The sequence below is a fragment of the Sus scrofa genome, chromosome 10 (assembly GCF_000003025.6).
Source record: "Sus scrofa isolate TJ Tabasco breed Duroc chromosome 10, Sscrofa11.1, whole genome shotgun sequence".
NCBI classification, from domain to species: domain Eukaryota; kingdom Metazoa; phylum Chordata; class Mammalia; order Artiodactyla; family Suidae; genus Sus; species Sus scrofa.
In genome coordinates, this window is record NC_010452.4 from 9618174 (window position 1) to 9645821 (window position 27648).

The window sequence follows — 27648 nt, forward strand, 5'->3', positions numbered from 1 at the left end:
TGATCCCCACACCAAGCTACTGCGGCCAAGTACAGCCTCCCTTGCACTCTCCTGCTCCTGCTTTGACAGGGAGAACAATGAACAACATCGGCGGACTGAGGAGGACCTTTGGGTGCTTGGCCACTTCTTTCATCTCCTCCTGGGCCTCAGGGATGTTCACCGGGACCGCTTCTTTCTTCAGTAGCGCCACGTACCTCGGAGCCACCGGGTCAATCACCTGCAACAAAGGCGCCCTCATGTTAAAACATTCAGGCATTTTTGTACACTTCATCTATAAAATAAGTAAGAGCACAGGAATACTAACTGGCAATCTTTGTTACTGCATTTACTAATTTTTTGATTCACCTGCTAACGCTTCTCTAATATTTACTAATTGTTTGGTTTACGGGCTAATGCTTCGCTAATATTTAACTGTCAAGTAGGAAAAAGAAAACTAATCATAAATAAAGACTACATGAAGGATTTAGAGTTCCTTTCCATGAACAACTACTGACAAGAGAAAGAAAACCAACAGTTAAAACATAATACTAGCTTGGGCTTATCAGACACAACCTAGAATAGATTTACAAGGAGATCCTGCTGAATAGCATTGAGAACTATGTCTAGATACTCATGTCACAACAGAAGAAAGGGTGGGGGAAAAAACTGTAACTGCAATGTATACATCTAAGGATGACCTGACCCCCTTGCTGTACAGGGGGAAAATAATTTAAAAAAAACAAAACAAAAAACAGTGCTGTTGACCTAAATGCAACTTTAAAAAAAAAAAAAAAAAAGTATAATCCAGCATATAACACTGACCTGGAACTATAGTTCAATTCATACCTTGCAGCAATAAAAATTACTGTGCTTTGTGATAAAAAAAAAAAACAAAAAAAAAACATAATACTAGAAATATTTTGGAAATAATTTTTAACTCTAGTATTAGAAAGAAGAAGTATTCTGTGGGGTTATATACAAACTCTACAGGAGCTCCCACTTGTGGTGCAGTGGGATCGGCGAGGTCTCTGCAGTGCTGGGACGCAGGTTCAATCCCCAGCCCAGCAGAGTTGGGTTAAGGATCCGGCATTAGGCCTCAACTGCACCTTGGACCTGATCCCTGCCTGGGAACTCCATACGCTTCAGGGCCGCAAGAAAAGGGGGAAAAAAAAATCCTACAGGTAAATGTAAAACTCCATTTTGCATTGTTGGAGAAGATCGTTTTGAAGGAATGGATGTATGTTTTAGTATCATTTTCTATAATCAGTGTTCAGCAACACATCACCACAGAAAGCAAAACAGCATTAGGTCACTATAATAAGGCAATTCTATAGATAAAAGTATAAATAAGATATTTATACTGGTCTGCATGCTATATATATATACACAACACACAGATATATAGGGACCACTGTGTTCCCAATACCCAGAAGGGCCTGGCACACACAGGTAATCAATACGTATTTACAGACTGACTGAATGAATGGCAGTACCCATTATATTCTAACCTATTCCACCTCCGAAACAGCAGCAGCAACCCCTTCTGGATCTGATGTATTTTTCTCACTTTTACAATTTAAAGTATCCATGATGACCAATCACAACAGCAGTATTGAGATACTAAATAAAGCATTTGGAAGAAAAAATGGAGACAGAAGCAAGTAAAGACTCAAAGAGCGAGGTAATAAAAGTCATTTTCTTCCCACCAGAAGGGTGCAAGAAATAGCAGTATGGCTAATTAAACTTGGCGGTTGTTGTTTGTTTGGTACTGGGTTTTTTGTTGCCATTGTTGGGTTGGTATATTTTGTTGTTTGGTTTGAGAGCATTTTTCAGCTTCTGATGTAGAAATTCCGAATGAACTTGGAGAAGAAACATCTGAAAAGCCATCTAACTTCCCCTGGACTGTCACTCCTTACCTGCTTGTATCTCAGGCCAGTTCTAAAGCAGTACCAGCCTCTCTCTAAAGGTACTGTTTCATTCTTTCTCTCCTTTGAAAGTCAGTCTCACTGGCTAAGGGTTCCTTTTTTCAGCTTCTACTGGGTTAGAATCATCACAGATTTAGCTTTTTTTATTTTTGTCTTTTTGTCACGTTTAGGGCTACACTTGCGGCATATGGAGGTTCCCAGGCTATGGGTGGAACTGGAGCTGCAGCCGCCCGCATACGCCAGAGCCACAGCAATGTAGGATTCGAGCCATGCCTGCGACCTACACCACAGCTCATGGCAACGCCGGATCCTTAACCCACTGAGCGAGGCCAGGGACCAAACCCGAAACCTCATGGTTCCTAGTCGGATTCATTTCCGCTGTGCCACAATGGGAACTCCAGATTTAACTTTGACTTGTAATTTAGGAACTCATAACTCAGTTCAGGATTTAAGCCAGTAAGATATAATTTCTTCTTTTAAAGAAGCTAAAACTAGATGACCCAGCTGGAGAAACCAACTTCAGTTCACTGCAGCTCAGTTTCCTCGACTGACAAAGACCTAGTTACCATGGTCACCGCCAACACAGGCTGACACAGATTTTCAGGCCACTTAAGCCTAAAGGACTGTGATTCTAATGGTCTGAAATGAACTCTGGAAATCTATTTTCAACAAGCATTCGACAGGATGGTTAGAATCAGACAAGTTTGGGAAACCTCGGATTAAAAGATTTATGAAGTCTTTTGCAGTTCTCAAATTGTACAATTATGAAAGTCTCTGGACCAGTGGTTTTAAATGACTCCAAAGAGTCCAGGGACCCTTCCTCTGAAGGGGAGGATTCCCCTGAGGGCATTAAGAGGACAGATGACTCCAGAGGTGAAGGCCCCAGCAGTCCTGCCTGGTCAGCCCCACAGCCCTGGCCCTCAGGCCTCACACTTCAGCAGCTTAACTGAAAGGAACTCCTCTGGACAAACTGCCTAATCCAAGAGCCAGAACATAAAGTTATGGTCACAGAGAGCTCTCCAGTTAACTGGCCCGGCAGAGCATCCCACGGGGAGGCTCAGAGGACGGGCCCAACCTCTCTCAGGGCTTCCATCCCTCTCCTCTGCCCCCGTGTTAAACTGAGCAGAGTACCAACCATGGCTCACCAGACACCTGAGAAATGCCTCTGACGTCAAAGAAGAACCAAAATAAACAACCTGGAGGAACGAGATGTTATAAGAAAAAATACTATTGATAATACAACTACAATCATAAAAGAGGAATAAGAAGTTATTTTGAAAATGCAGAGCACACATAGAAAAAAGAAAGAAAGAAAAGAAAATTCAGAGCGCGAAAGAGAAATCGTGGAAATATCACCACATAAATGAAAGACTCCACAGCAGCTGAGAAGACCGGGCTGAGTACATCCACCAGAAAGGAGAGCCAAAAGATAAGACGGAAAATAAGAGAGAAAATAAAATGAGAGAAATAGTCCAGAAGGCCCAACATGTGCTCAAGAAAAGTTCCAGAAAGAAGACAGACACGGAGCAGAGGAAAAAAGAAACAGGAAAGAATTCAAGAAAATTCTGCAGAACGGAAGGAATGAGTTTCCCACTGGAAGCGCCATGTTCTTCCAGCGGATGCGGATGAAAACAGACCCACCCAAGGCACATGACCGGGAAATTTCGAAGTGAAGAAGCGGGACATATCCAAGGTCGCAGAAATCGTCCCCTCATGCTCCCTTTGTGAGGGGCCGCCCGAGGACACAGTACAGCTGAGCAAAAGGCCACAGAGAGCTGGAGGTCCAAGACGACCCATCCGAGAAGAGAGGCAGGGGGGGTCCCAGGATGAGGAGGCGACTGAGCTGGGAGACAGGTGCGCCTCCGAGGGAACAGGCCCCTCGTCTGGATGAGACCTGAGCTGCGCCCAGGGCCCTGGCAGGGACGTCCCTGCGGTGACACCAGAACCCTGGAGGCATGTCAACATTTCAGCAGGAGACGGAGACAACTTGTGGAGAGTTTGAGACAGAATGAAAACCAGGCAAATGAGGGAAACACAACACAGCAAAACAATCAGCCATAAGAAAGCCAACAAGTTACGAGAAAAAGACCTAAATCCTCACCTTCCAACTGTGGAAAGTAAACTGACGGTGCCTAAAACTGGTGAAAAACCAAAACCAAAAACCATTAAGTGCCAATACACATACCTTATTTAGAAATGTGGGCAATAAATATTAAAAAAAAATGACCTAAAAGAGGGAGAAAAAGGAAAGGAAGGCGTGGCTGTCCAGCTGTTCATTTAATCGACCCCAGAGAACTGTCAGCCTAGAGGAAATATTCTGATATACCTGAACTAAGTGTACACGTACACTGCATTAAAACAGAAAACTTTTAAAACTGGATTCTTAATGAAAGGCATACCAATGTTAACTCTGCCTGTACATTTTGCCTGTATTTATTAGTAACTGCAGCAACAGAGAGAACCAATTAATAATTCCCTTACGTATCCAAAAAAGGACTAAACACAAAAGACCAAATAAAATAAACTCAAGACACATGCAAGACAAGCAACTATTTTTTGAGGCAAGGCATCGGCACAATCAAGCAGCAATACAAAAAAAAAAAAAAAAAAGAAAAAGAAAAAAAGAATTTACATAACACAATCACAGAAACCATAATTTAAAACATGGCACTTTAATGTTTGCCTTATTATAGTGTCTAAACATCTGCTTCCAATAAGTAAGGAACAATCTCTATATGCAATATTCCTCATTTAATTTAAGAAACAGTTTTTTTAAGCTAGGTTCAGTAAGACACAGGAATTATAATTCATAAACCTTCAGGACAATTCAATGAAATACGTGTCTTTAAAGCTCTATGTCCTCTCAGTACACAAGGGAATTATAGCCAAATCTTCCCTCTGCCAGTAAGAAAACCAGAGGACATGTTTTCTAAAAACAGGAATAATGCATTTTCAGTGGGTATGAACAGTCTCTTACAGAAGTGTGATTGTGCTTCAAAGCTGTATAACATCTCAGGTCATAACACGTAATATGCTAAAAGCGACGCGCTTAGGAAGGCAAATAAAAGCTTTAGGTGATACCTTCTTACAGAGAGCTCGCAGCTTGAAAGCAGAAAAATGAAATGCAAATGTTCAAAAAAGTTTTAAGGAAAAAACTGTTACCGTTCCCCCTAACTCCAAGTCTGTTTATTTTCATCACTGTGACTTGTTTGGTACGGTTTACAGGTTTAATGCACTTTGTATGTTTAAAAAAAGTAAAACATTCCATTTTCCTGAAAATATACAAAGTTATAATATTCTGCACAAAATCTCCCCTACCAGGAACACACTAATGAAGTCTACATGTGTTCTATTGTTTAGGAGTTAGGCATGAGAAAAGAGGACCAGGAATCAAAACATGTACCTTTTTGTTAAATGCCCAAATTTTGTCCCATTCCATGTTCACAATTGAACGAGAGGAACCCTAGAAAAACAGTAACAAAATGGCTTAAATAAGAGCAAGACGTATTAACTAGACTATTTAAGAAAATAAGTTAGGCATACTAGAAAATAAATAAACCTGATCAATACCTGGCGGGTTTACTTCCGCTGGAACATAAAACTTAGTATGTACAAAGTAATCTGGTTACTCTGAGTTAGAGTCAACAGTCACTGGGTAAAAATTCCACAGTTGCCTTTGTCCAACCCTTGCACAGGAGGTGACGACATTCTCAATTTTCCACTATAATAAGTAGTGTTTTTTCAAAAACACTCTGCCCTTGCATCATAAGAACAAGCAAGGAATCCAAAGAACAGGAATAATAAAAACTAAAAGGCTATAAACAACACTTGAAAATCCAAACAGAGAAGCTGGGCAAGAAGCTGTTAAGTTACCTGAGCAGCAATAAACTGTTTGAGTCCTTCGACCGTCATCCCTCTTCTCAGCACGCCCCGCACTGTAGGGAACCGAGGGTCATCCCTGGGGAGTGAGCAGCGGGGGGGCTTTAGTACGTGGGGGCAGGGACGAAACACCTTACTGAATAACACTATGCTCAGTCTGTTAAACATCTGGACCAAGAGCTGGTTATAACAATTAGGCAGATCACAATACCACTGAGCTCAAGTTCATGGAGAGGAAAACTGCTCACTAGTCAAACATCACTCACTATGGATGCACGACTGGAAGCAGCAAAACATTCATAAAAAAGACACAAAGGTGACATCTTCAAATACAGAAAACCCATGCACTACAACATTCTTATTTGTTTTTCATGTAACTAACATTCAAGGTCCCCATTCTACATATGAGCATAAGACAGATAAGAGATGGTTATTCTATCATCCCATACAAATATGCTTTATAAACCCTTTGGGGTTGTAAAAAAAAAAAATACATAGATGTGTTGGCTATTAATATTCTGCAGAGATTGGAAAACTTCAGTAAGTTTGTAATAATAACCTTTGCATGGGGCCCAAAATACACTTGTATTTTGCCAAATTCAGCTCCACAGTAAAAGTCTAAAATTATGCATCATTTAACATATACTTAACATGTGTCGCGGGTATGTGATGCTAATATAAACTAATACACACATCCTTGTTGATTCAGGTTAAAAAAATATATTCTTCAGCTTATAAGCATGGTAGCCTGTGTGAAGAGGTTTCATTTACATGGATTCATGGCTTTAAGATCACTTTGATTTTCATATTCATCTTTCCCTTAGAAATCACATATAGGTTATTAATGTGCTACAGAGATAGTTAAGCTTTTTCTAGCCTCAAACACAGGATCCCATCTTTGTAGCACTACAACACAAGAGGAGGGTACCTGAACAACTGGGTGAAATAAAGACAAAGACCAGAAACCCTACAGGCCCCTCCCATTCACCTTCCCCCGCCCGCGAAGCAGTTTAAAAGCCCATCAGCCACCCTGTGCTTACTGCCCTCCACTCCAGCTGAGAGCAAACATACCAGCCATCTACGAGTCCTTCGTCGACAAACCACGTGAGCTTTCTTTTGGACAGCACTGTGTTGTTGAGATTGAGCCGACTATATTCCCAAATATATGGTTTCCTTATGCCTAAAGCTTCAATGATCCAGTAAAACTGTTCATCTCTGTCATGGTACTCTGTGGTTCTCAGGGCATGTGTAACACCTTCGATGCTGTCAACTATGGGGCAGGCAAAATCGTACGTTGGATAAACACTAGAAATAAAAGGGAATACTTTGAACATCAGTGAAGGATTTAACCCCTTTAATCTTATATGAGGCATTATAAGCAGCAATACGAATGTAAACATAATTCCTTACAAATTGAGAATTTCTAGAGTTCCCATTGTGGCTCAGCAGAAATGAATCTGACTAGCATCCATGAAGACGAAGGTTCAATCCCCATCCTTGCTCAGAGGGTCAAGGATCTACCGTTGCTGTGGCTATGGTGTAGGCCAGCAGCTACAGCTCTGATTCAACCCCTAGCCTGAGAATCTCCATGTGCCTTGGGTGCAGCCCTGAAAAAATACCAAAAAAAAAAACCCCGCAGAATTTCTTAAAAGCCAACAGGTATTATGAGTCATAATATTCAAAGTATATCAAAACATTTCAGACTTTGAGGACAGTGAATTAGTTACCCACTCAATATTCAAACAAAGAAGCAAATTACCAATTTAACAGACAACTGGATATTGGCACAGTCAATTCTATAATCATATTTCTGTAATGGCCAATGTTTGTCATGGTAGGAAGCAATAATAATTTTGAGAGAATTTAAGTTTTCAACATCTTAAATAATCCTACACTCAAGCAGATCTCTAAGTTTAATACTTTTGTAATTAAGCTCATTGAAGAACAGAGCATTTCCTTCTTTTGACAAGAGAAGAAAATTCTTATATTAAAAATTCTATTTAAGACGGTATAGTTTTAAAGACAAGTTCTGTTTAAAATAATGTACGCAACACACACAGTTTTCTTTTCCTTTTTTGCCCATGCTGGCAGTGTGCAGAAAGCTCCAGGCCAGGGATCAAATCTGTGCCATAGCAGTGACAATGCCAGATCCTTAACCCACTGAGCCACAAGGGAACTCTCGAATTTTAAAAATTATATTACTCCATTATGCCTTATAATTCGTAGGATACAACTTCACTAAGACGCTACTGTATTATTGCACTATGCTTTGCAATTATCTGTCACTGAAAATGTGTACCCAAATTCACTTTTCCAAATGTATTCCAAACATCTGTTTGGTCAACGAGGCGCAACTGCCCTGTTAAAAATGAAGGACATAAATATACACACAGAAAGTGTTTTGTCTACATACACACACCTGCACCCACAAGTGTAAAGTCACATTAGCTAACCAGGGCATCACTCACCAGTCTTCTCAGAAGTTGTAATTCAGCATTTGTACTAGGTTTCTTCAAAGTATAAAAAAATAAAGTCTATGGTTACTTTTTAGTTAATGACAGTGGGAGCAGAGAGGCCATTTTAAGAAAAAAAATTTGTTAAGCTGGGAGTTCCTGTTGTGGCGCAGTGGGAACAATCTGACTAGGAACCATGAGGTTGCAGGTTCAATCCCTGGTTGCAGTGGGTTAAGGATCTGGCGTTGCCATGAGCTACAGTGTAGGTTGTAGCCATGGCTCAGATCTGGCATTGCTGTGGCTGTGGCATAAGCTGGCAGCTGTAGCTCTGATTGGACCCCTAGCCTGGGAACTTCCATATGCTGTGGGTGCGCCCTAAAAAAGCAAAAAAAAAAAAAAAAATTGTCAAGCTGAAAACCTACACAGAAAACTAAACCAAAAACTAGAAAAAAATAATACTTTCTTGTACTGTTCACCTTTCTTTAAATTTTCCATTCTGTCATGTTTGCAAATCAATCTGTGTCTAGCAGAATCAGTTTGTAAGAGGAAGAGAAGACTTTTCACTTGAAGAAACCACAGGATACCTAATCGACACACTAGAAGCAACTTCAGGCAGACTCCAGGACTTTCATGGATGGAAATGATCTTGGAGGTAACATACTCTAACCCTAACTGATAGGTCAGCAGCATCCTAAGACGCTCTGTGCTTTAGCAGCCAGGTAACCCATGATGACCCCAGCTCGAGGGCCCCCGACTTCTGCATCCACTCTCTACTCTGTGTTCACAGTGAGCGTCAAAGCAGAAGCACTGCGAGCTAATGAAATCAAAGAAACACACTTACTTGTATTTATTTCCAGTTCTTGGGTGGGGTTGAATTTTGCAGCGATAAAGCGTTGGATCCCTCATGCACCCGTTATTACTGCTCATGTCAATTTTCGCTCGCAAACAACAGGACTGACCAAACTGGCTTCCCTTTTTCATTTCTTCCCACATTTGTAGATTCTTCTCAACAGCTATAAAATGACAGTTATGCTATAGTTTATCTAATGTATTACCAATCTAGTTGAATTCAAAATTATTTTGAGCCTTATAATTTGATGAAAAATGTTCACCTTCTGGTTTCGTATCATAAGCACATCCACTAGTTTAAAAGTACTCTAACAGTTCCAATATCTGATACCAAGAGTAAATGCATTACCTTTTTCAATGAAAAATTCCCACAAAACACCTAGGAAACGTACTCTATATCAACATGCTTTAAAAGTCAACACACCCCACTAGCACAGCACTGACGAAGGGTAAGGAGGATGTCTGAGGCCTCAGGTTTCTCTCATCCAGTGTCTCCCACTTTCCCATTACGGCACAACTGGCCAGGGTATGTGTGCTGAAGCAGAAGCATTCTGTCCCTTTGCCACCTCACACCCAGGGGACAGACCCATCAGGCCTGGCCCAGGCGTCAGCACTGCAGCCCACGCCCATCTAAAGAACACAGCTGACGCTGAGAGCCCGAGCCCCTGGGCTCCTCAAAAGCACCTTCGGTCATTCCAGTGGAAAGCAGGATACTCTTAGAGCCAAAATAATGAGGGATACACAGACAGTGATACAAGTTTATGGCAGGGAACAAACCCTCTGTCCCACTGATAAAGGTCAGGCAGGCACCGTCCCACGCGAGTGAGAACGATCTGTCAACAACGATGCTCGGTGGAAACTGCTGAAGACGTGATGGGCGCTCTATCTCTATCTGCCCTTAGGCCTCAATGTCCAGCTATGAATCATCTTTGAAAACGTACAGAAGCTTAAGAGAGTAAATAAAAAGAGAGGGACACTCACAACAATTTGAATTTACTGTACTTCCCCAATATGACGCTCAAGACAGCATAGCAGTATGGAAGTTCTAGCAACATAACTACACGATGACAAGAGCCAGATTCAGAAGCTCAGGAACAAGAAATAAACAAAAGAAGATAAGCTTTCTTCGTCAAGCGCTATCGCAGACCAGAGGAAACACCGAGCTTACACACACATTCACACCTAGCAGGTGCTGGCAGATGATGTGGGGTGCCTAATAGGATCCTCAGACAGGCTAATTAGAAAGGCTATGTATTTAAACTGCGAGGACTACAAAATGCTGCAGAAAGAATCGCTCCGAGGGAGTGAACGCAGAAGACCGCAGGTAACACGTGAGAGGCTGAGGGCACACACGCTTCCCATGCAGCTGTGTCACCAACAAAGAACAAAACAAAGATGACAGAGGAGGGACTTCTAAGAGATGAATTAACTCATGAAACATATTCCCAAATGTGTTTCAAACCAGCATCTTCCACAGGAAAAAAAAAAAAAATTATGTTCTACTACAGAAGCAGAACCCAAGAATATCAATTAAAACATGAAGCAGGAAATGTGCCTTACAGTTTGCTCTGTGTTTGGATTCTATCCTCTGCTCACGCTCTGCTTTCATCTGCTCGGCAGGCGTATCATCCACATAAGCTTTCCCTTCCTGAATTAGCTTCTCGGCATATTTCATTATAGTTTCAAAATGATCCGAGGTGTAAGTAAATTGATCGGGTTTGATATGCAACATTGCGACATCTTCCAAGATAACCTGCAATAAGAATCCAAAATAACCATCAGTTTATCTTGGGCAGTTTCTTGTGTATTTCCAATCCTTGATACTGCATTTGGGCAAACGTAATAATACACCATCAGTCTTACATAGCCTGAAAATGGTTGTGGAAATTGTATATTAGATCAGAAAAGGAAAAAAAAAAAAGAGAGAGAGAGATTCATTACACTAGCCTCCAGATTTTCAGCTGAGAAAGCTGACCTCAGAATGCTTTCCATTTACTCTGGAAAAGCTGATTATTGTTGGTCATGCTGACAATAATTGGCCCTCTCTTTGAATATATTGCAGCACTTCTAAATAATACAAGAGGCTAGGAAAACATCATACTTTCCAATACCTACTTCATATTTGTTTCATTCATAAAATGATACACGACAAAAAGGAAATCTGCTTCTAGTGACCAAGTCATTTAAGAAACTGATATTTACAAGAAAATGTAGCACTTAGAAAAATTCTACAACTGAGGAGAAGAAAAATAAATAAATTGAAGTTTGTGGTATGGTAGCTCAACAATTCTTGGCTTAGGCAAAGAATATATAGATGAGCAAAAGAAGCAGCTATGAGAACAAACTTAATTTATTTTCATACCATGAAGGTATCAAGCCATCCTCCAATTTTAATTAGCTTTACTGACAAGGGTCATCACTACACCTTTAATTACCTTCTCAAAATCTTCCTTTTCTTTCTCAGGATTTGTGTCATCAAATCTCATGATCAGTTTCCCTTTAAAGTTAACCTGGTAGTGCTGGTTCAGAAGAGCAGCTTTTGCATGCCCAATGTGTAAGTAACTAAAACAAAAACATTTTACAAAGACACTTATTAACAGGTTTTAACTAAATGCTTCAACGTAACCTTTTTGAGGAGATGAAAACTAAACAAAAATCCTTCTAGTTTGTATTCCAGTCATATTTTATTTGCTAACAAGAAGTACTGTGATAGAAAATCGGACCCTGAGGAAGAAAAAACTCTACAACGTTTACCAGATAATTACACGGAACAATTTCACACGTAAAAATCTCACAAAGGAACAAGTTATTTACAAACATTACAATCTTAAGGCGAATCTCCATTTTCCTTTTTTTACTGAGGAATGAAGGGTCATTTAGTTAAGAGGAAAACTGCTTTCCCAAGTGTTTACAGAGCTCTGTGGCTCCAGGGCTTTAACAAGACCAGCTACTACAGAGACCTGGGCACCAACCACCACACAGACACAGACACAGACGCCTCTGAGAACGCCACTGTCGCTGCGAGAATTCAATAAGAGCTCCTGAGAATTAGGAAGCCACAGGAAAGCCACTTTACTCCTCTAGGCTTCAGTGTTCCTAGAGGCCAAAATAAAAAGATTTTAACTAAATGATCTTGGAGGTCTCATCCAGTACCATCCTCCTATGAAACCACTATTCTGTGCTTTGGGCAGCTGACAGTTACATGGGATAAAATCAATTAGATGTACTTAAAAATATTATGTACCAACATTCTCCCCTGTCAGTGAACTGGGTAAAAAGCAACATCCTATACCCTACTGCTTCGTCAACTGTGGCAGCCACAGTCCTGGTGTCCCAGTCCCCTAGTCTCATGCACACCTCTGATCTCAGCTGCTTTCAAGAGGAGGAAAAGGTACAAGCCCTTGGATGTCTGTATGTCATTTTTTAAATCACTTCATTTTTTTTAGATATTCACACAGTAATCAGATCAATAATACACTTCTGTAGGATTTATATTCACAGGTTAATGCAGACAAGCACAATGCGATGTATTTAGGATTATTCAAAATTTCTGCATAAAATAAAGGATCATAAGTGGCAACCCAGATGAAATCCTAGAAGAGAAAAAGGACATTGGGGGAAAATTAATGAAATCCAAGAAAAATATGGAGCTTAGGTAATAACTGTATATCAACGTAATGTATGTAAGATGTTAACGTGATGGTAAACTGGGTGTAGATACACGGGAACTTTTAAAAAAACCTATTTCTGCAATATTCCTACAAATCTAAAAGAATTCTAAAATTAAAAGTTTGTTAAAAATAAAGGACTGTGAGTTCTGAAAATGAATGAATGCTTTATGCAGTTTCCACTCAAAGTATTACACCCAATAACATGTTATTTATTTATTTATTTATTTTTTTTGCTGTTTAGGGCCAAACCCACAGCATATGGAAGTTCCCAGGCTAGAGGTCAAATCGGAGCTGTAGCTGCCGGCCTACACCACAGCCACAGCGATGCAGGATCCGAGCTGCGTCTGCGACCTACACCACAGCTCATGGCAACACCAGATCCTAAATCCACTGAGCGAGGCCAGGGATCCCAACCTCACAGTTCCTAGCCGGATTCGTTTCCGATGCACCACAACAGGAGCTCCCAGTAACGTGTTAAGAAGAGAAAAAAGGAGACTAACAATCACTGGTTACCTACTAATTGACAGTTAATGTGCTTTACACACAGGAATTACTCTAAGAGGGGTGATGAAATCAAACTATTATACTTAAAAATATCATCTCTGAATCTGAAATAACATGTGCTATTCTAACAGTTCTAAACCACAAAAAAAGCTCACTAACTTAAAGCTAATGAAAAAAGCTCAAGAGACAATCTGTATCAGGACGGCTAAAGAAGAAACATTTCATGCTGCGTTAATTAGGACTGATGCTAAACTGGGCTTTTCCACACACAACAGACCTAAGCATATAATGTTTAGTCATATGGACTCGAGAGCCAGATAGCGTTGGTTTGGGTTTTGGCAAAACCCAAACGTTGTATAAATCAGTTTCCAAAACCATCTATAAAACTGGAGATAATACAGTGCCTTCCTCTTAGGGCTGTTAGGACTAAACATGTCACTCTGTGTAAAGTGCCTGGCAGCACCTGCACATAACAGAAGCTGTGTGTCAGCTAAGAATACAAGTAAAAGGCAAAAGTCAAGCCCTCTGAACTTGCATGAAAGACACAGGGGGGAAAAAAAAACATTAAAAACTAAGACTTCTTCTGGGGAGTTTCCTCATGGTCTGGTGGTTAGAATGTGTCATTTTCACTGTTGTAGCCCGGGTTCAATCCCTGGTCTGGGAACTGAGATCCCATACAAAGCTACACTGCAGCCGAAAATAAAATTTTAAACTTTAAAGTTTTAAAAATTAAGATTTCTTTTGCAGTATAAGGGGATATGACCAAAAATATGAATGTTTTAAAACCTGAACACTGGAGTTCCTGTTGTGGCTCAGTGGTAATGAACCCGACTAGTATCCATGAAGATGCGGGTTCAACTCCTGGCCTCGCCCAGTGGATTAAATACCCGGCACTGCCATGAGCTGTGGGGGAGGTCACAGACGTGGCTTGGATCCCTGGTTGCTGTGTCTGTGGTGTAGGCCAGCAGCTGCAGCTCCAACTGGACCCCTAGCCTGGGAACTTCCATATGCCACAGGAGCAGCCCTAGAAAAGGCAAAAAAAAGAAAAGAAAGAAAACCTGAACCCTGATTTACATTCCCAACTCCAAAACTGTATTCAGCCGAGAACATGGTCTCCGAAACGGACATAATTCATAATTAGCATGTTTTACATAGTAACTAATAAATACGAGGAGCTCATTGTTCCAAGAAGTGACAGTGACAGAAAACATACAAAAATTCAAAAGGAACGAATGTTCAAATGGCATAGTTACAAACAGACTTGGCTAAAAAAACTGGCTTTCATCAAACCCAATGGCACCAGCGTGACCTCTCACAGCAAGAGCGGAAGAGTCGGGGGAAGGGACTGGGATGTCTGAGGAAACGAAACCACGTAAAGCAGCTGCGATTCACGACTGGCCCCACTCAGCCCGCTATCAGTCAATCCTGTCGTGACTTAGTCTGCATACTTTCCGCTGCATCTTCTTCTAGCTACCCTTTACTTCACCACCTAAATCAGCAAACTTGGTAAAGCAGAGAGAAAATATGGAATTCTAAAACTGGTTTTGCTGTTAATGGTCCCCATGTAATAGTCTGTGAAGAACTACATTCAGAACAGCTAAAACAGGGAGTTCCCTGGTGGGCTAGGGTCTAGTGGTTTCGCCACCTCAGCCTGGGTTTGATCCCCGGTCTGGGGACTAAGATCCCACAAAGGGCTGCACCCCATGGCGCCCTCCCCGCAAAAAACCCCAGCTAAAATATAATTGTTTCCTTATCTGCCACTTCCTATTGTCCATATACTCCCTTTACCACAGATGGGTAAGAATTTTCCTATATAATACAACATCTAACACAAAATTTGGAATCATCTTATTAATAAAATATGGCACAATATTTTCCTAATGGCTAAGTTCCTGAGGCTAATTGCTCTAATAAGAGGTATTTTATTGTATTAACATCATTGGAGGGGCTCCATTACCAACTTTGTCCAGCATGATTCAGAGGCTGACATGTACGTAAAGGCAGAAGCCCCCTCAGCCAGGGGAGGCTGGGCAAGGGCCAGGGCGGACGCGGGCTGTGGCTCCGGCCAGAGGAGTCCTTTTCCCTAATGAGCTTGCCACATATTACTATTTCCTATCGGTGCCAGAGTGACAAGGTTTCTGAAACTTGCTTATAACGGAAAGAAGTGAATAGGAACAGGCTTTGCAGGACTCCCCTTCCTTTATTTCAGCCAAAAAAAAATATTTCAATTAAGTCTAACGTCTATGGCTAAGGATTGCTCAGTGTACAAATACAAATCCTTATTAAATGAAATCTCCCAAATCCCAAAATGTAAATAAAACTTAAGCTTTTTTATTACTAGATATTTTTCTATCTATAATTAAAATTCTACCTGGAATAAAATAAAAATGTTATCTCTGCTATTGCTTTAATAAGCTGAAACTATAAACTTTATAAATTATTAACAATTTTAAAAACTAGTAAGATGTTTAGGATTTCGACTCCCAAATTAAAATCTTACTTATTCTACATTTAACCTATTATTTTAAAAGTATTTTATAACTATCTTAAAGCTTTTCCACTACATAGATCCAGTTACGAGTTATATTTTCTTACCCACTAGCCTCTGGAGGAAATCTGACAGTAACCTTTCCCATCTCAGCACCTGGAAGCTCAACAAACTTTCCAACATCTTGCTTTTTCTCAGGTACCTGAAAAGCAGAACAACAATGATAACAACAATAGCAACACGGTTAAATGTTTAAGAATATATCCATTCAACGAATAGTTACTCAGTACCCACTATGCACCAAGCATGGTTTTGAGGGAAAACTGACTAGAATATTGTCCCCGCACTTGACGTTAACCAACAGCATTAAGGGTCATCAGGAAAAGCTTAACAGGAGGCAAGAACCAAGGTGGACCTTGGACAATAAGTGGAAATACATCAGATGGAGAATGTACAAGGGCAGACATTCTAAGAAAAGGCAAAAGAACACAGGTAAGACACAAAGGCAGAAAGAGTGGTGCAATGTTTGGAATGCATGCTGGGCAGGCAGGCGAGACACTGAAAGAGTCGATTAAGTCCAAACCATGAAGACCCTATAAGGCTGATTTTTACGTTTTCAGGCAGTGAAGAACTCTCAGGGGATGGAACTATACATCTGTATTTTCTAAAGTGTCATCAGATACCTGGGACAGTGCAAAGGCTGAACTTAGAGAGACCAAGGAAAGGACGTTGGGCGATGAGATGATGGTCTTAAAGCAACAGGGGTAACGGGGTCTCGACAGAAATCAGCAGTAGTGGAGAAAGAAAACAAATGTACAGATGACAGTAACAGTGGAACTTGCTGGCCAGGTAGAGGTGGAAAGCAGTGAAACATGAGTGAAGACGCTCAGCCAGGACAAGAGAGGACTGCGGTGTCCTTCAAACTTTATTGCATCGGGAACCTTTGAAATCATAACGTTACCACGGATGCCTCCTACGTAAAACAGACCAAAGCAGGGCAACTCCAGCTGGCGAAGAGGGCCTTTTCTGCTGTAGTCTATGTCACATCTTCCAGAGAACGACAGAAGGGCTCTACACAAGCCCAGGACTCAACAGTCACAATGGCTCAAAAACCAGAGAATTGAAGATTTGGGAGGAAAAAATGGTAAAGCTACAAAATGATTAGATTTTAGTTACTTTAGATTTCCTAAGAGGCACACACTGGATGATCATACTCTTCTGGAAATATAATTATGAAGATTAAGGCTTAATGTCGGTATGCAATTAAAGGCAAGCCAAGATGTAACAATGGTGGATTCTCCCAAGAAGATCCTTTTTAGTTCATTAAAAAAAAAAAAAACAATTGTCTTTTCCGATCTGGGATCTCGGGCAGACAAGATGCCAGCATTAAAAACAATTTTGAAGGCTTACCACTTTAGCCTTGGTGGTTGAAGCATTCCACTTGGTACCTACTGACTGGAAGGCCCGCTGGGCTTCAAGAAAGCCAAACCAGCGTTTAACATGAACTGGCGCTTTGTTCTGTTGCAACTGCTCCTGCCACGCAGCATTTCCTATTAGCAAACACAATTTTAAAACCATTCAATAAATCTGCAACCTCAAAAGCAAAATTCTAGTCATGGTAAATGTAAGTAAACGAGATGGCTCAAAGCTATGCCTCCAATAATGAAATTTTGAAAATCTGGATATACATGGAAATGATTTCTAATACGTTAATATCGTTTAAGAATTCATAAAAATTATGTTTTTCATTTCAATTCACTAGACTGAATCTTAAGTGCTGCCCTCACCACTGCCACACACCCACTACAAAGCCAATGTTACTTTTCATAATTAAGGAGAAGCTTTACGCAGGTCAACTAGAGAACAAAATAAAATCAAGAAGTAGCTCCTTTCTTCAGATGTAACATCAAAAACAGTTCTGACGAAAAGTCGCTGGACTCTTTCAACATCACAGGCACCTCCTTAAAGATATTATCTTCCTTTTGTGAACATTAGTTCAAAAATCAAAGTGATAAAATAAAAATGTCATAAACCTGCACATGAAAAGTTCTAATTAGAAAAGGCCTTTATTGTATGTTGGTTGTTATAACAATTTAATTTAATTTGGAGAAAAGGTTAAGCCACAAAAAAAAGTAGACCATTAGAAATAATTTAAAAAACTCACACAGCCCAGATTTAAATAATGATAAAACATTTTTGGCATATTTGCTTCGGGTTTTTGTTTGGTTTATTTTAAAAGAAAATAACAAAATTCAAGTCTCCTTTGTATTTATCATCAATCTCATAGTCTCACCTGCTGCAAACTCTCTGTAGAAGATGGAAAAAGGGACCTCCCAGAGGAACACCTTCAGCGCGCGCACGTGCACGCACGCGCACACACACACACACACGCTGAGCAATGAGACAACAGTAACTGGAGTACAGCAGCGGCTCAGACAGGAGAAGTGCTGCCACAAACGGGACGAGGAGCAAGGCCAGCTCACAGGGCAAGAGAGGATGATCTGTGGTCCTGAGAGAGGACCAACCTCCAGGGTCAGCAGAAGACAGGGAACCCTCATGACTGGGTAGCAATAAAAGAGCCAGGGAAGTCACCCTCTGTAAGAAAGTGCTCGGTGACTGCCACTGGGTAGATGGACAGATGCTCATACACACAGAAATACATGTACTCCTTATCCAGCAAAATATAAAAGTTAGAGTAGAAATTCTAAAAGAAGACTTACTGATACCTTTTAGGGTAGCCCAAACACACAAATCTGCTAAGCTCAAGGAATTCCCAACTAAGTATGTTCTCAGAGACAGGCAATGATTGAGCTCCTTGACTGCAGAGGTAAACAAATCACTTGAAGACAGTTTCGTAGCACTAAACTCCAACCAGTGATCAATCTGTGAAAAGAAACGCATCCCAGTGTTTAGATTAAGCAAACACACAAGCTCAGTTAGAACCATGCCCATCTCAATCACAGAATTTACCACTATGTGGATTCATTTGTGACTGCCTGCGATCTAAACTGGCACTTAAACACGTCTTGTTGGTTCTGTTTTGTTTTGTTTTTTCAGGGTGTGGAGATGCACTTCAGGGAAGAAAAAGGGAAATATAAGAACCAGAAGCAGGAAAGAATAACAAGTCTGACTAAACCCAACAGATGATATCAGCCAAATAGATTCATCCACTTGCAGAATATAAAAGTAAATACTTAGAAAATATCCTTTATGGAGGAGTTCCCGTCGTGGCGCAGTGGTTAACGAATCCGACTAGGAACCATGAGGTTGTGGGTTCGGTTCCTGCCCTTGCTCACTGGGTTAACAATCCGGCGTTGCTGTGAGCTGTGGTGTAGGTCGCAGACGCGGCTCGGATCCCGAGTTGCTGTGGCTCTGGCGTAGGCTGGTGGCTACAGCTCCGATTGGACCCCTAGCCTGGGAACCTCCATATGCCGTGGGAGCGGCCCAAGAAATGGCAACAACAACAACAACAAAAAAAAGACAAAAAGACAAAAAAAAAAAAAAAAAAGAAACTATCCTTTGTATTTTGAATTTTATAAGATTTAGGAAAGTTAGAGATGACTACAAATGGGGGGGAGCATCTAAAGGACCATACTGAAAGTTAACCTACTATTACTACAATTAATTAAATAAGATACACACTCAAGAAGGGAAATGAGAGTTCCTGTCGTGGTGCAGCGGAAACAAATCCGACTAGGAACCATGAGGTTGCAGGTTTGATCCCTGGCCTCACTCAGTGGGTTAAGGATCTGGCGTTGCTGTGAGCGCGGTATAGGTCACAGACACAGCTTGGATCTGGCGTTGCTGTGGCTGTGGTGTAGGCTGGCAGCTGTAGCTCAGATTAGACTCCTAGCCTGGGAACCTCCAAAAGCTGCGGGTGCAGTCCTTAAAAAAAAAAGCAAAAAAAAAAAAAAAAAAAAAAAGGAAAATGGATCCAAATGATGTGTGTGATCCTGGGCAAACTCTGTAACTCTCTGAGACCTGCTGCCTCATCTGTAAGGTAAGGAAGTTACAAAAGACGATCTATAGTCATATCCAGCTATGGAATTCCAGGAAGATAGCACTAACCGACCCAAGAGAATAGATGGTATGGGTTTGAAAGTTCAAACTTAGAAGCTATGACTTTTTTTTTCTGAAAATAAAAGCAGATGAGCATTTCTTAACTTGGTCTATGAAAAATACTCCATTAGTATCCTTAAATAAAACAGTCTATAAGGCGACAATAAAGTGATGACGTTTTCAAAACAGCAAAAGCCTAAATCAAAATAAAACCCAACACACCCGAGGAAATGTTCATTCCTTACCTCGGTATGTTCCAACAGGTTCGAGCCATAGAGCCCAGCGGTAGCTGCAATTCTAGCCAGGTAGCGAAGTATGGAATTTATGTCCGTGAACACCACATTTCTAGAATGTAATGATGAGATAAAGCATTACTGCGGCTCTGGAATATCAGTAAGCCCTAAGACTTATGAAAAATGTAAAAAGAGAAATTTTATAAGATACAAATATACACCACGTATTTTCCACTACAATAGAAATAAAACAGATCCAACTTGTTCTGTATTCTATCAAATTTCAATTTGTTTTGAGATGTCCGGCTAAATCCAATAATTCATGTCAGCGTAGATTACCTATATGATGTTTTACCTTCTAAATATTAGTTTCTACATGTCTATTCAGTAGTGAAGATGTAATTATGATATTGAGAATAAAGTAATTTAAAATAAATTAAGGGAATGAAGGATATATCATCATAAGGAAGTTTTATCAACTTCCAGGTAAACCCAGCAGATCAAACCGCATCAAAACTGCTATGTAAAACTTCTATTATAGAAAGACACATACCCATAAGGAAAAAGAGACCAAGGAGAAGAGACAATAGCAATAAAATTTCAGAAGTTAGAATGGAGTTAACAGGTCTGAGAAAATTGAATCTTAAGTGGACAGTGGACAAAGGTGAAAACTAACCACATTTAAATTTTAGAATCCTGAAAGGACTCAAGAATCAATGGAACCCATATCTTTGGAAGAGAATGACCTGGGGCTAAAATAGGGAGGGATGGTTGAAAGTTTATTTAAAAATCAGTCAGAAACAGACACCTCCAATCCCTATTCTGCACAGCTGGGCTACTCCTCTTACCAATCCTGGCGAAAAAAAAAAAAAAAAAAAAAACACACACACACACACAAACAAACAAACAAAACGGAGCCTTATTCTCTGAAGACTAAAACAGGGGGCCTCTTGACTGCAGGAAATCCGGCACAGCTGCAAGCTGGGTTACAGAGGTAACAGGGAGAATAAAGGCACAGACATACACTAGATGCCGAGATCCTCAGCCTCCAAGATATTCTGGCACCGGCTCTTCTTCACCTTCCAACAAGAGACTCAAAGTCTTCTCTGGATAATCTGATCCCCTCAAGAAGAAGAGAACCGAGGATACTAACATCAGAAGCTCCTTCAGTGGAAGAGCTCAGTCAGACACACCCCAGAGTTAGGCTCTGTAAGACAAGCCCAGCTTTACTCTCAGTCAGAATCTAAGAAAACCATCAGGGACTTCCCATCACCGCTCAGTGGTTAACAAACCGGACTAGTATCCATGAGGACATAGGTTCAATCCTTGGCTTTGCTCAGTGGGTTAAGGACCCGGGGTTGCTATGAGCTGTGGTATAGGTCACAGACGTGGCTCGGATCCCATGTTGCTGTGGCTCTGGTGTAGTCTGGCAGCTGTAGCTCTGATTGGACCCCTAGCCTGGGAAATTCCACATGCTGTGGGTGCTGCCCTAAAAAGACAAAAGAAAAGAAAAGAAAACAAACTCATCAAGAGTTTCCAAATATTGCAAGAAAGTCTTTAACTTGAAAGACAGCAATCAAAATAAACACACAGATAAAACTTGACACATGAAGGAAAACCTTGAAAGGAAGCGAATAAATTTCCTCTGAGCAAAGAAAAAGCGTATCTCAATCATAAAATAAGAACAGGGGCGTTCCCGTCGTGGCATATCGGAAACGAATCTGACTAGGAACCATGAGGTTTCGGGTTTGATCCCTGGCCTCGCTCAGAAGGTTAAAGATCTAGCATTGCCATGAGCTGTGGTGTAGGTTGCAGACGTGGCTCAGATCTGGCGTTGCTGTGGCTGTGGCATAGGCAGACAGCAACAGCTCTGATTAGACCCCTAGCCTGGGACCTCCATGTGCCACAGATGCGGCTCTGAAAAAGACAAAAAGACCAAAACAAATAAATAAATAAATAAGAACAGGATACTCTACTGTACCCAGAAAATAAGTAACGGAATTCTCATACTAAAAATATAACAGCAGAAATGAAAATTCAATAGAAAGATGGGATGACAGGTTCAAGAACTCCCTAGAAAGTGGAAAAAAAAATTTTTTAATGGAAAAAGGTGACATTTGAAGAAAGTAAGAGGACTGATTCCAACATCCACAAAAAGAACAGAAAATGGAGAGAAAGTCATTGAAGAAAAAATTTTCTAATTTCAAAAGAGAAGGATTTCCACAATAAAAGGAGCAACCAAGCACCCAGTGAAGGAATAAACAAAGACCCAGACTAGAGCATATCATGGTGAAACTTCCGGACACTGAATCCTAAGAGTCTCACAAACCTCCCGAAGTCACACAGAAAAGACAGGAATCAGAAAGCTTCCAGAAGAGAACAAAGCAAACAGCAATTATCCCACGGAAAAGTAAAAGCTGTACGTGAAAAGCAGTCAGTCGCAACACAGCTCAGCAGAGGACACAAGCCACAGGGCTGTCCCACTGACCGGTGACCTAATCAAATCATGGTGCAACTACAACGGGGGAGGAAGGGCCTGGGGAACAGGAGAAGCGCGTGATGTGACTGAGGGTTTTGCGTCCACTGCCCCTTCCCCAATGCAAGTCTTCTGTCAGTTCACCGTGGACCGTTTAAACCATTTCAGAATCTGCATCTTGCCTGAGAGTACCCTTGAAATCCTCTTTCAATTTGGTCCAAACTCCACAATCTGGCAAAGTATTCTTAAAACAGGGCGAAACCAGGTTAGGTCTATTCCTTAGTTATTTAGCCTATTTTTTAGTAAACAAGAGAATGCTTTCCATCCCAGTTCTTTTTAATTCTTTTCACTGGATTCCAAAAAAAGGCACCAAGTCCAAGGGCACTCCATCTTCCAAAGATCCTGGGTTGCAAATAATTCAATATAAGCCCATGACAGAAAAAGTTGAAAACACAGAGAAGTAAACCAAAAAAGCCCCCAAAACCCACAATTCCAAAATTCAGAAATAAATACTATGAAAAGCGTTCTCCACTTCTCATTTTTTTCTATGTAGATAAGTAATTTTACATTTGTGCCTTGCTTTTTTGGTAACATTAGATTAGGAGCATACCTGTCATTAAAAATTCTTCAAGGCATTCCCATTGTGGCACAGCAAAAATGAATCCGACTAGCATCAATGAGGATGCAGGTTCAATCCCTAGCCTCATTCAGTGGGTTGGGATAAGGCGTTGCCATGAGCTGTGGTGCAGGTCGCAGACATGGCTTGGATCTAGCATTGCTGTGGCTGTGGTGTAGGCCAGCAGCTGTAGCTCTGATTCGATCCCTAGCCTGGGAACTTTTACATGCTGCAGATGCAGCCCTGAAAAAAGCCAATAAATAAATGATTATTCATAAGCCTCTTTTTCATAGATGACTAATATTCTATGCCGTGGACTTACGAAATTTATTTCCCACTATTACTGGTTTTAAATACTTCCAATTTTCCACCAGAATAAATTACAATAGAATTTAAAACCCGTGTATATAAATCTTTCTGTCCATTCCTTGTTTCTTTTTTTATTTTTTCCCGCTGTACAGCATGGGGATCAAGTTACTCTTACACGTATACATTTTTTTCCCCACCCTTTGTTCTGTTGCAATATGAGTATCTAGACATAGTTCTCGATGCTACTCAGCAGGATCTCCTTGTAAATCTATTCTGAGTCGTATCTGATAACCCCAAGCTCCCGATCCCTCCCACTCCCTCCCAATCCCGTCGGGCAGCCACAAGTCTATTCTCCAAGTCCATAATTTTCTTTTCTGTGGAGATGTTCATTTGTGCTGGATATTAGATTCCAGTTATAAGTGATATCATATGGTATTTGTCTTTGTCTTTCTGGCTCATTCCACTCAGGATGAGAGTCTCTAGTTCCATCCATGTTGCTGCAAATGGCATCATGTCATTCTTTTTTATGGCTGAGTAGTATTCCATTGTGTATATATACCACATCTTCTGAATCCAATCCTCTGTTGATGGACATTTGGGTTGTTTCCATGTCCTGGCTATTGTGAAGAGTGCTGCAATATGGGTGCATGTGTCTCTTTTAAGTAGAGTTTTGTCTGGATATATGCCCAAGAGTGGGATTGTGGGGTCATATGGAAGTTCTATGTATAGATTCCTAAGGTACCTCCAAATTGTTCTCCATAGTGGCTGTACCAGTTTACATTCCCACCAACAGTGCAGGAGGGTTCCCTTTTCTCCACACCCCCTCCAGCACTTGTTATTTGTGGACATTCCTTGTTTCTTTTAGACAGATTATACCTTGCTGACAAACATTAACTCTCTGGATCCACTGCTTTTAGAACGAAGAAGAAAAGTTTATCTTTTTTTAGGGACAATGCACAAGCATACAACATTTGATCCTCAATTTTTTTTTAGGGCTACATCCATGGCATACGGAGGTTTCCAGGATAGGGGTCAAATCGGAGCTGCCAGCTTACACCACAGCCACAGAAATGCGGGATCCGAGCCACATCTACAACCAACACCACAGCTCACGGCAATGTCAGATCTTTAACCCACTGTTCGAGGCCAGGGATGGAACCCAAGTCCTCATGGATACTAGTTGGGTTCGTTAACCACTGAGCCACAATGGGAACTCCTTGATCCTAAATATTTTAAAGATGCTATTCAGTGTCATTCCTGCTGGGGCGCGAGGGCATCGGCATTGTCTCTGGGGTGCTGGGATGCAGATTCCACGCCCGGCCTGGCCCAGTGGGTTAAGGATCTGGCGTTGCTGCAGCTTTGGCAGGGGCGACAAGTGCAGCTCCAATCTTATCCCTGGTCCAGGAACTCCACATGCCACAGGGTGGCCAAAAAGAAAAAGAAGGAAAAATGCTGTTCGGCGCTGACGACAAAGACATAAAAGCACTTACTCAGATACACGAAGAGTATTCTCTCTCCCTTCTTCAACAGAAACGCTGACGGTGTCTTTCACATGTTCTACGGCCAATAAAGCTCCTAAAAAGAATGAGATGAAACGATTTCTCTCTCTTTAGAAACAATGTGGTATTTAAAACTTGAATCATAAAGCCACACGGATGAGTCAACAAACCAGTATTAAGTCCTGCAAGGAGCAAACACTTTCCCAAGAGTCTGTAGACATAAAGTCGAGCCTCTGGCCTTGGAGCAGTAACAAACCAGAAAGCACTCCCTGCCTTTGAATATGCTCAGCATCCAGGCAGGGACAGTGAAATTGGTCTTTCCCTCCCTCGAAAGACAGGAAGAAATCAGTACAGCACTCTGATGAAAAGCCGTCATGGACAGAATTAGAGTGATTACTCTGTGGCAGGCACTGTTCTTACATTCGCTCTTGTTTCTCATCTTTGTAGTAAGCTTAGGACGGAGGCGCCTCTATCTCTGGAAACACGCTTGAAGGGGTGAAATAACTAGCCCAAAGTCCTTGGCTAAATATATCCCCGTCAGGATTGAATAAGGAAATCCAGAACTGAAATTCGAAAATATAGTATAATCCGCCTCTCAACATGTCAAAAAGTTTATCAAATATCCAGCAATCCTTTGTTCTTACTTTGTCTAAGATGGACAACGAGCACCCAGATACCAGTTCTAAATACCATGCTCCACTAGAAACAGGGCTGCGGCAGGGACAAGACAAACGTGGATTTTGTCTTGTGCTAGAAAAAGCACAAAGTACTCACAGAACAGTAAGAGATGTGCCAAAGGACACCGCGGTCAGCTTGCAGGGGCTCCCACTGGCACACAGGGCCCGTGCGGCCACCGAAGTAAATAACCTAAGTTTTAGGGTACCCTACCAGGGAATCCCACACAGCAAATAAAAAGAGTGAACTATGGGACTTCCCGTCACGGCTCAGCTGGTTAAGAACCTGACAGAATCTCCAACATAGTGAGGAGGCAGGTTCTATCCCCAGCTTCGGTACGTGGGTTAAGGATCTCAAGATGCTGAAAGCCGTGGCCGGCAGCTGCAGCTCTCATTTGACCCTAGCCCAGGAACTTCCATGTGCCATATGCAGGTGTGGCTGTAAAAAGAGAAGAGGAAAAAAAGAATGACCTACTGTTACAGGCAACGAGACAGATGAATCTCAAGGAATTATCCGAGGTGCAAAAGAATACATTGATATGATTCAATGTATGTGAAGTTCTATAAAAAGCAAAACAAAGGTGACAGAAAGCAGATCAGAGGCTATCAGGGGCCAGACAGGATAAGAGGACTGACGGCAAAAGGGCATGAGGGCCTTTTCCGAATGAGGGAAATGTTCCATTGCATTACAGAAATGGTTACCTACCATATATATTTGCCAATCAATTTATACCTTAAACCTGGCGAACTTTCTTTTATGCCAGTTAAAACTCAATAAAACTAATTTTGAAAATAAAAAATTTATATTTTAAAAACAGAAAATGAAAAAGAGTACATATAACCTGTCCAGTATATCTTGCTATGAATTTTTTTTTTTTTTTTTTTTTGTCTTTTTTGCCATTTCTTGGGCCGCTCCCGGGGCATACGGAGGTTCCCAGGCCGGCCTACGCCAGAGCCACAGCAACGCGGGATCCGAGCCACGCCTGCAACCTACACCACAGCTCACGGCAATGCCAGATCCTCAACCCACTGCGTGAGGCCAGGGATCGAACCCGCCACCTCGTGGTTCCTAGTTGGATTCGTTAACCACTGAGCCATGAAGGGAACTCCCTGCTACGAATTTTTTTAAATGAGAAAAAGATCTTCTTACAGAAAAATGCCAACACATGCAGAAGGAAGAACAGAACTGAAGGTCACCATTCGGCATCATGTTAAAAACATCAGGAGTTCCCGTCGTGGCGCAGTGGTTAACGAATCCGACTAGGAACCATGAGGTGGGTTCGATCCCTGCCCTTGCTCAGTGGGTTAACGATCCGGCGTTGCCGTGAGCTATGGTGTAGGTTGCAGACGCGGCTCGGATCCCGCGTTGCTGTGGCTCTGGCGTAGGCTGGTGGCTACAGCTCCGATTCAACCCCTAGCCTGGGAACCTCCATATGCCGCGGGAGCGGCCCAAGAAATAGCAACAATAACAACAACAACAACAACAACAACAAAAAAGACAAAAAGACAAAAAAAAAAAAAAAATCAGTGGACACTGAAAGCCGTGGGTGAAGGTTTCAGGGGAGAACGTGGAGAGGAGTGTGCGTGGTCCCAGACATCTCCTCACAAAATGCCAAAGGGAAAAAAACTCTGTGGTGGAGAAAAAGCCATCAGACAGCATCTTAAATACTCAAGGTAAAATCATCAGTAATGGGAAAAATTCATGGTCCAATTAATGGGCTGTAATGAAGAACAATGAATCATTTCTGTGCTATTTCTGCCAAAGACATACAGCTTGATTCTAGCCACAAAGAACCATGAAACAGGGAGTTCCCATCGTGGTGCATTGGAAACGAATCTGACTAGGAACCGTGAGGTTTTGGATTCAATCCCTGGCCTGGATCAGTGAGTCAAGGATCCAGTGTGGCCGTTAGCGGTGGTGTAGGTCACAGACATGGCTTGGGTCCAGCATTGCTGTGGCTGTGGCGTAGGCCAGCAGCTGTAGCTCCAATTAGACCCCTAGCCTGGGAACCTCGACATGTTGCAGGTTCAGCT

General features: G+C 41.5%; 1 protein-coding gene across 2 annotated transcripts in view; it reads right to left on the reverse strand.

Annotated features, from left to right (window-relative positions):
- The window catches only part of EPRS (glutamyl-prolyl-tRNA synthetase), a 69116-nt gene that overhangs the window by 38873 nt on the left and 2595 nt on the right, over nt 1-27648 (reverse strand). Inside the window, exons 2-14 of one of the 2 annotated variants that reach the window (XM_021064314.1) lie at nt 24932-25016; nt 20053-20152; nt 18475-18631; nt 17159-17298; nt 15856-15950; nt 11521-11647; nt 10646-10838; nt 9078-9249; nt 6855-7088; nt 5778-5862; nt 5308-5367; nt 4986-5006; nt 107-217 (exon numbers count right to left, since the gene is read on the reverse strand). In XM_021064314.1, the coding sequence (XP_020919973.1) occupies nt 107-217; nt 4986-5006; nt 5308-5367; nt 5778-5862; nt 6855-7088; nt 9078-9249; nt 10646-10838; nt 11521-11647; nt 15856-15950; nt 17159-17298; nt 18475-18631; nt 20053-20152; nt 24932-25016 (1580 nt within the window). The remainder of the gene's footprint in view (nt 1-106; nt 218-4985; nt 5007-5307; nt 5368-5777; nt 5863-6854; nt 7089-9077; nt 9250-10645; nt 10839-11520; nt 11648-15855; nt 15951-17158; nt 17299-18474; nt 18632-20052; nt 20153-24931; nt 25017-27648) is intronic. The other variant, XM_021064315.1, reaches the window with a different exon arrangement.